Source organism: Hemibagrus wyckioides, linkage group LG23, assembly GCF_019097595.1.
Source record: "Hemibagrus wyckioides isolate EC202008001 linkage group LG23, SWU_Hwy_1.0, whole genome shotgun sequence".
Lineage (NCBI taxonomy): Eukaryota > Metazoa > Chordata > Actinopteri > Siluriformes > Bagridae > Hemibagrus > Hemibagrus wyckioides.
Window position 1 is genome coordinate 20,079,350 of NC_080732.1, and position 10,000 is coordinate 20,089,349.

Below are 10,000 nucleotides of genomic sequence, written 5' to 3' on the forward strand. Positions count from 1 at the left end.
GTCTACGCTTGCGAGGAATCTCTGAAGAGTCCCCGCTCACGACCACGCCCCCACCTCCCACTACCACGCCCCCTCCAACCACCATGGTCCGGTCTGTGGGGATCTGCACACAGCATACAGAAGAGCAGAAGGTGGAGAAGCAGAAGGTTGTGAAATATTACCAGGTTCTCATCTGCTAACTGCAGTGAGATGGTTCTACTTCTCTTCAGTTTGGGTTTAAATGGGTTTTTTTTTTTTTACTAAATGTGGAGCCACAGTTCCAGTTTCTCTAATATACAAAATTATTAAAAGTCGTCTATCATCGAGATGGTGTTGGGGTCAGTTGGAGCGGAGAGTAAGAAGAAGAAATAAAAGCATGTGAACTGTTACTGTGGTGTTATTAAGAATTTAAAGGACACACAGAGCTGAACAGCTTCAGGATGACCAGAACTTTCCGGAACAGGGTCTCACCTTACTGTTGGTGTCGTTCCACTTCTTGGGCAGTTTGATGCCCTGTTTCTCCACATCCTGTCCCAACTGACTCTTTATGCTGCTCATGACCTGCAGGCTGGATCCACACACACACACACACACACACACACACACACACACACACACACACACACAGAGTCTTCCCGTCCAGCAGGGGGCGCTGTTAATGTCCATAACAACAACACACAGCACACAGAGGGATTAGAATTCATCAGACTGACAGTAAGGACAGTGAAGAGTCAGAGTTCTGATGAAGGACAATAGAAAGACTTTATCAGAGTAACAGCACAGAACCGAACGCTGAGAACCGAACCCGGAGAACCGAACCTCAAGAACCGAACCCGGGGAACCAGTCGGAGAACAGTAGTCCAGTCTAGCATTTTCAGTGTTTTGGAATATACTGCATCTATAACACGGCTTTTCTTAAACTGTGGTAATAAAAATATTAAAACTCAACAGACAAATGAGATAGATAGATAGATAGATAGATAGATAGATAGATAGATAGATAGATAGATAGATAGATAGATCGTAGGAAAAAAAACTCAAGGAAGGGAAAGACAAAGGATGTGTGTGGGAGAGATACAGATGGATAAGAATAAACAGGGGCAAAACACATGCCAGGGCCTAAAACACACACACACACACACACACACACACACACAAACACACACACACACACACACACACTATATTTTCATTTTGCTGGAACTTTATACACTGCAGCTCTTTTTTTTCCTAAACTCCCACTAAAACTCACACACACACATCAAAGAGAGAAGAGAGACAGAGAGGGAGAGATGGGGCAGACAGACAGACAGGTGGTGTGGTGATGGTGCAGTAGATTCCTGCTCTGTTTCCTCTGTTGTGAGATTGTTCTATTGTTGTTATGCTGTGGTGATGAGCTGATGTGATGATGTCAGAGTGATCGGTTTGGTTATCATGATCATCACATGAAGACTTTATCGTATCACTCCATCACTGAGAGCATCTGTGTCCTTTTCCTTCCAGCGTGATGTCACAGTGTCGAGAGATTTTAATGCAGGAGGCGTAAAATGTCACCAACTGGCCTCAAAGCATTGAGAGACACTCAAATGTCCCTGAGTGTATGTGTGTGTGTGTGTGTGTGAGATTTCATGCTGTAATCCTGATTGTGTATGTGTGTGTGTTCATTCGTGCATGTGTAGTGTGTACATGTGTGTGTGTGTTCATGGGAGTGTGTAAGTGTGTGTCCTCTACAGATTCCATCTTATCCTGACATGAATGTGAGAAAAGACTTAAATAAATTCAACACTATGAAGGCTGAGTGGTGAAGCGACCTTCAGCAAACTGCATGGGGGGGAGGGCTATGAGTTGGTATGAGTTCATTATCCATTACATTCCTCCTTGAATGGGGACAAAGAGAGATGGAGAGAAAACTGAAGGGATTATGAATGGATCTGAGTCACAAAAGGAAAGAGACACATAAGGTTTCAGACACAGAAAGAGAGAGAGAGAGAGAGAGAGAGACAGGAAGAGACAGACAGGGAGAGATGATGAAAGAAGAGGATGTTGAAACAGAAGAGAGAGAGAGAGAGAGAGAGAGAGAGAGAGAACATGAGGGGATGGCCACTTGAGATGTGTTTAATCACACACACACACACACACACACACACACACTGAATGGTGCAGGTTTCATCCTGATCACAGGTTCATTAGTGTTTAGCGGATCTTGATGCTCTATCTCCACACCTACACGCTCATCTGCATAATTACCTTTTCACCTGCATTTACATAATCCGCTCTCATACACACACACACACACACACACACACACACACATACACAAAAACCCTCAGGAGTGCAATACCACTCTCTAATACACACTCACATAACTAACACTGGCATTCAGGACACAGCCAAATTGAAAGGCTCAGGGTGTGGTGTAAAGTGTGTTCCAGGTCGGGCAGAGGGTCAGGGTGGGGTTCATGGTGAGGGTGGGGTTCAGGGTGGGGTTTAGGGTGGGGTCAGGACAGAGTTTAGGGTGGGGTTCAGGGTGGGGTTTAGGGTGGGGTCAGGACAGGGTTTAGAGTGGGATTCAGGATGTGGTTCTGGGTGAGGGTGGGGTTCAGGGTGGGGTTCAGGGTGGACAGACAAATTTTGTAACAGCAGTAAAATAATGAATAGTGCATGACTTTAAATGCTCAGTGTGTGATTTGAGACACAGCCGCACTTCTCTCACTGCACTGTTGGTTCGGGTCAGTGAGGGATGATGGCGTCTCGTTAGTGAGATATGATGTTTATTAGTTGTGATAAGTGCTGAAATAAAACGGTCTCTCTGTGGATTTGCAGGCGTAGGAGGCCGTTTATATCAGTCTAATTATTATTCCTTCTGTTTGTGGAGTGTTTTGATGAACGTGCCAGCACACCATCCACATGCAGAAGATCCTCGTATTGAAAGTCCACTACTGAAGTAATTAATGCTGGCAGATGAGTCTTATTAGTTTACTCGGAAAGTGCTTATTTTCATCATTTAACTGTCTGGTTATCTGCGTTACGCTTCATACAGATGAACAGGAGAAAGATATCAAACAATCAACTCAAACTCATGTCAACAATCAGTGAACTCCTGGTCACTACAGTCACATAACACTGACCTCCTGGACCCTAGAGTCACATAACACGGACCTCCTGGACCCTAGAGTCACAAAACACTGACCTCCTGGACCCTACAGTTACATAACACTGACCTCCTGGACCCTACAGTAACATAACACTGACCTCCTGGACCCTACAGTAACATAACACTGACCTCCTGGACCCTACAGTTACATAACACTGACCTCCTGGACCCTACAGTAACTTAACACGGACCTCCTGGACCCTAGAGTCACAAAACACTGACCTCCTGGACCCTACAGTTACATAACACTGACCTCCTGGACCCTACAGTCAAGTTTCAAAGAGTTTTACTTCAAATTGCTGCAGCAAGTTTGAGGTGAGACGCTGCGTCTGGAATGTGTCTCTGTTTCAGGTATGTTGGAGTTTGGCGGTGATGGAAATCAACAAATCTTCTCCACTGAATGAGCTATGAGTGTGAAGGTCAGGAGTAATGGTCAGTCATAAGGCAGAGACGTGATGAGCTTAGAGCAGAGGCCTGGACCTTGTCTGTTAGAGCTGGTTTAATCAGGAGAAAAAGACTGAAGGTCTACGATGTAAAAAAGCTGAGCTCCTACACAAATGTCCTGAAACTTCAGACGTCTGCATCCTGATGCTGTTAGCGTCTAGACCACTGAGTGTGTCACGCCTTTATTTCTACAGAACTGTAGAAAACTGTTGATTTGTTGAAAATGGAGAATTGGGGACAGATTGTGGCCACAGCTGCCATCTTTACCTCTTTACCTCATCCATTTCCTGTGCTGAGCTGTGTGTGTGTGTGTGTGTGTGTGTGTATGTGTGTGTGTGTGTATGTGTGTGTGTGTATGTGTGTGTGTGCTTGCTGTAATGGAATCAGTAAACCCAAAACACAGAAAATATACATCTATTTTTGGTGACTGCAGGTTTCTGTGTTCTCCTCTGACATCATTGTGTTTGTGTGTGTGTGTGTGTGTGTGTGTGTGAAAAGCCTGGAGAAATATCTCTGTTCTACAGTATCTTTGTTTCTTGGGAATATGTTTGTATCCATCCATATTTTTGCTATAAATACATGGCTTCTGGATTTCTTTAAATGAAAGAATGAACTCTTCTCTTCTCTAGGCTACATGATGGCTAATCTGGTAGCCATACGCTTCCACTACATGTTAGCTAGTTTAGCCTCATATAGGAGCTCCAGTGTATGCGAACCTGAGACACGAATCCCATCTCGCTTGAACGACTGCACCTTGAACATTCGGACTCTTATTTACTGAATGAATTCAGATTGAAATGCTCCTCATCTGAAAGAGCTGATACTCCTCACACGGCTCACACTTTACCGAAAACAACAGACACAAAAACTAAGCAGCACCACTAATTGGCCGTCATTAGAGACAGTGTTAACTCCCTCTCGAGATCTGGCACGGTTCTCTGAAGCCTTTCAGAAGTTTCTCTTTCCCCTGAGAAAAATCACGGCGTCTTGTGAGAGAGAATCGTCTCTGCTCCCGTCGTTCGGGTGTTAATTATGGCCCGGGGTGATCCCTCCTCCAGCTGAAGATGGGATTTCAGCTGGATTTGTGCTCTTAATTTGTTAAACGGTGACAGAATCTCAGAGGAGGCGATGGAGGATGAAGGATGGAGGACGGAGGATGGAGGGGTGGAGGCTGAGCTCTGCTGGTGTTACTAATCAGACAGCTTCATAAGGCAGTGTGATGAATTCAGAACAGAAGCACGTGGAAGACGCTGCATTTTAAAATTAAACTCAAACTTAATATAAAGTCTCATTAATCCAGAGACTTCCTCGTACACAGACCACTCAGTCTGACCTGACCTCTGACTGTTACAGGTACTGACACTGGAGACTCCTTCCATCATACATGATTTCTCCTCACAGCACACACGATAAGGTACCAGAGCGAGCGCATTAATATAAAGCTGCGCTACTGTCAGATCTGCTGTTATAGAGAATTAATCATCACCTGATCCACCAATCAGAGTCCAGAACTCAGCAGCAGCTCTGTGGAGGAAAAGCTGAATAAATGATCCTGACGTTCAGAGCAGATTTTATCATTTCAACAGCAAATCAGTCGACTGTTAGCTCTGTTGTTAGCTCCATGAATAAAGACTGTTGTAAGTCTTACAGGATTCCACAAAGATCAGCAGCAGCAGTGAGTTCTGACCCGTGGAGCAGGGGTTCACTTCCTGTCGCCTCGAGCTGCTCTAGAATTTACAGCTTAAATCTGTGCTGTGGCGATGCTAGCACGGCCCTCACGGCCCTCACGGCCCTCACGGCCACAGCTCCAGGAATAAGAGCAGAAATGTGGTATTGATTTGTTTCCTCTCTCTAAATTCTGCTTTCGTCAAAGCCCTGATGACAGAATCATGAATACAAACATCGAAGAAAGACTTTTACAAGCTGTTGCAGCGGCTACTAGCATCCCATTAGCATCTCTCTAGAGTCTGACACTCTGTAGAAACGTCCCAAAGGCTAGAAGCATCAAACCCGTAATAGAGCTACAGCTCAGATCCAGAATTTTGTCACAGTGTGTTAGCCTTATGATTGATGGTGATTTTATACTAATCGCTAATTATCTGTTTAGCTAACTCTTACGCTAATCACTAATTATTCATTTAGCTAACGCTTATGCTAATTGCTAAGTATCTGATTAGCTAACACTTATGTTAATCGCTAATGATCTGTTTTGCATCGCTAATCACTGAGCTAAGGATAAGGCAGTATTTTGTGAGGGTTTTAAATAAACGTTACAGCCGCGTTGCTATAAAATCTAAAAGCAGCGTAGCGAGACAGCAGTGAGTCGCGCACCGACAGGATGCTAAACCACTCCGCTCGGAGAAGGAGATGAAAAATTCAGTTCACGTAACATCAGCGTGATTTTAACCACGTTCATCTGAATGATTAATGAGCACACGAGCGTCTTTAGCCTCAAGCGGCGTCACCTCACACATCCCGTGTACTAACGTCACTTACTCAGGAGTGATGTGTGGTGTCTGTGTGGAGGTCAGAGCAGAGTCACGGTCAACAATTCACCATTTATATCATGAAAAACCCTGAGAGCAGGTGAGTGGAGATGATGTGTAGAAAATAAATGAAAATAAATTAAAATCTGCTAAATTTACTGAAATAAAAGGAGAAAAGCCTGAAACAGATCTGGCCTGAGCAGGACTGTGGGATATTTTAGATTCAGTTGGTGAAAAAAGAGGAAGTAAGCCGGAATGCTAGGGTCACTGCATTCCGAAGAGCTTTAATGTGTCCTCAGCGTGTAGCGTTGGACCTGATGTTGGTGAAGTGAATTGATCCTGTTCTAATGAGGAGGCGTCTTGTTTCCCCTGTTAACGAATAAAGCGCACAGAAATAAGATCCGACGTTTTATTTGCATGCTCGACTTCACAAATTGAACTCGAATTCAATTTACTCGTGAATTTTATTATGCATTCATTTTGAAATCTTTTTAAAAAATGGATTAATTGCATGAATATGCAGCATCAAATATCTAAATTTAATAAAAACAAATAAATGACCTGATTTATGGTTTTACTGGAGGTGTGATGAAGGAGAAACCACCATCACTGTCAAAGGGCTATAACAAAATAATAACAAATAATAATAATAATAATAATAATAATAATAATAAATTAAATAATAATAATAATAATAATAATAATAATAATAATTATTATTATTATTATTATTATTATTAATATTAATAGAAGGTGACATTTTTGTCATTTCTGTAACACTGATGGAAGGAGTCTCCAGTGTCAGTGCTGTGTATCAGTGTGTGTGTGCGTGTGTGTGTATACACTACAGGAAGTGACTTCTTCTTGGATGAGACTCAACATTAAATGTAACTATCAGTGGATAAAAAGTATGGCATGCTGTTCTGTGATAAATAAGAGAGTTGGTCAGTTGTTGAGTGTGAGAGAAATAAACCAGGGGGTCGTGCTGTTAGAGGAAAATAATGAGCTGTGCATGGAGCCGTGTTACACAACCCACTGTCCATTTCTTCTGTCTAGTGGGTTAGTGAGTTAGTGGGTTAGTGAGTTAGTGAGTAGGGGAGTTAATAATTTAGTCAGTGAGTGAGTGGGTGAGCTAATGAGTGGGTGAGTTAATAGGTTAGTGAGTGGGTGAGTTGGTGAGTTAATGAGTTAGTAAGAGGGTGAGTTAGATGAGTGGCTTTAGTTAGAAGAACACGGTAAAGTAACTGTTCCTTGTTGCTCAGGTGGAAACTTTAGTCGTTTTTTTGTGTTGTGTTCCAGCAGGAAATGTAGATTTTAGTGACCTTTAAAATAATTTCAGGGATGTAATTGGAGATTTTAGAGTAGTTTAAAGGTCATTACACTCACCTCTCCTGGTAAAAAACACTGAAGGTACAGAAGGTGAATGTTTGATGTTTCCACCAGAGTGAGAAGGAACACTTCTGTTTAGTCCTCCTGGTTCCTGATGGTGTTCCTGCTCTATAACCCACCCGAGTTACGCTATAACCCACCTGAGTTACGCTATAACCCACCTGAGTTACGCCATAACCCACCTGAGTTACGCCATAACCCACCTGAGTTACGCTATAACCCACCTGAGTTACGCTATAACCCACCTGAGTTACGCTATAACCCACCTGAGTTACGCTATAACCCACCTGAGTTACACTATAACCCACCTGAGTTACGCGTCATGATCTTTACATGTCTAAAATAGATTACTAAATGACAGATGATTAATGATCATAAACTATATTCACTGTAAAAATATCAAATATCTCTACACACTGAAAGACACACTGGACAACATTTTATACTGCTGTTCATAATGAAATTACTGGAGTAATCACAGGGTCAATAGACACAAACAAATAAATAAACAAGTAAATATCAGGTAACTCACTTGTTCAGGTGCAGTAAAGTGTTTGCTCTTCCTCTGAGTAACTGTCCAACTTCATCCGAATAAAACCGTCTCTCTCTCTCTCTCTCTTTCAGTACATTGTTCTCTAGGAGGTATGTGTGTGTGTGTGTGTGTGTGTGTGTGATTAATGCTCCTGCATGTAGATGTCTCCGTGTTCACACTCCGAGCTCCTGATCTGACTCTCCTGCAGCTCTGTGCAGCTCTGAGGGAGAATCAGCAGCAGCACCACAGGAGGAGGAGGAGGAAGAAGAGGAGGAGGAGGAGAGACACAGTCATGTTGCCAGATTGGTTTTAAACACACCACACACACTAAAAAATAATTCTAGACAGATGTGTTAAAACATTAATAAGATATCCCTCTCATCAACACTGATTGTAACGTCCTGTTAGCTAACTGACCGAACAGCTGGTCATGTAGAACTGTGAGGTCTGGCCTGATGTTGAAGCTTGGTGTGTGTGTGTGTGGTTTCAGGATCACTGATGGTGTGTTTAATCACAGCTCTATTGTCAGAGGATCTTCAGTGTATAATCTGACACACACACACACACTGTTATACAATCACTACACACTTTACTGTACACATCACACACACACCTAAAAATGTGACGCTGGCCACACACAGTGCATTGTGGGTAAAACACAAACGCCTGAGAGAGTCGGCTGAGTCTAAATGATGAGACTGGAGGAATGAACACCAACCTGGCAACCCTGTGATCTGCATTCAACTGCACTTAAACTCTGCTCTTACAAAACACACTTCCGCTCGAAAACGTGTAAAAAATAAACAATAAAAGGAGTGGAAGTGGATCACTTCTGTTAGATTTACCTTAAAGATCAGAAGAATGTGAAATAAAAAGGCTCTGAAACACACCAGGGTTCTACACACACGCTCTTTTAGAAACTGAAATAAATCAGAATGATGAATGAATTCATGTAAAAAAAAAAATTAAAAAAAAAAAGTAAAAAAAAAAAGTAAAAAAAAAGCAGCAGGTATTTTTAGAATCACAGTAACGTCGACATTTCTAGAGATATTTAGTCTTTAGGGTAAAAACAGCATCGTTTTGTACAATCAGTCTGAGTGTTTGTGCAATAAATAAACAATACTTTACTTTTAAAATCATAAAGTCAATTTAAATCTCTACATTTAAGATAAAAATCACCAAAAGCTTAAAATAAAGCTAGAATGAGTTTAACACAAAACAAAATCTCTCAACAAAACAACACAATAATCAACACACACACATACACTCCAACCCAACTGAAATAAATCAAATTCAATGTTTATAATCTGTTAATAAACACAAAAAAACCCACAACATTTACACTTTACATTAAAATGAACACTAAAAATAACCAGAGGTTTTGTTTTTAAATGTTTTAGTGTTAAGAGCGGACACAGAAGTCGTGCAGTGAATAAATCTTTGATCATGTTTGTGTATTTTTGTTTATTTGTGTTTATTTTCTTTATTATTTGGAATGCTGAGCTGAGAGCAGGAGGTGAGCTTTATTTATTTATTTATTTACTTACTTACTTACTTACTTATTTATTTATTCACTCTTTCACAGCTGCTCAGGAATTTGCATGTTGATGTGAATTTTATTCGATCTGCTCTTCATCTTGTTTTTTTTCCCCTTGGGGATAAAGATTTTCTCTGTGTATATCTCTCTCATCAGCAGATGAATTTGTTTTCCTGCTCGATCTAGCGTGTCTGATTGAACTCGTGAGGCGTCGCCGCGCGTCGCGTCAATAATTCACGCTGGCGTGCTTTAACCGAGGAGCGAAGGCAGGAGAGCGTGTTCCCGCACTCAGCTCCACCCCCCACGTCACGCCCAATTCTGATATCAATTTATTCACAGAGCCGCGGCGGGAATCAGACCGTGATGAAGAACGGGAGAAGAACGCTGAAACGGCGGTTTATTGATCACAAATTCTATAAACTGACTTTAGCATCTGGAGAGTTCATAAATTAAACAAAGTCTTCTAACAAGAACGGCAG

General features: G+C 41.9%; 1 protein-coding gene across 1 annotated transcript in view; it reads right to left on the bottom strand.

The window, feature by feature from the left end:
• kcnj21 (potassium inwardly rectifying channel subfamily J member 21) overlaps positions 1–8,284 on the bottom strand; it is a 19,627-nt gene extending 11,343 nt beyond the window's left edge. Inside the window, exons 1-3 of the mRNA XM_058375853.1 lie at positions 7,985–8,284; positions 451–631; positions 1–103 (exon numbers count right to left, since the gene is read on the bottom strand). The exon at positions 1–103 is cut by the window's left edge and continues 786 nt beyond it. Coding sequence (XP_058231836.1) covers positions 1–103; positions 451–537 — 190 coding nt within the window. The 5' untranslated portion in view covers positions 538–631; positions 7,985–8,284. The remainder of the gene's footprint in view (positions 104–450; positions 632–7,984) is intronic.
• Between the last annotated feature and the right edge of the window lie 1,716 nt (positions 8,285–10,000).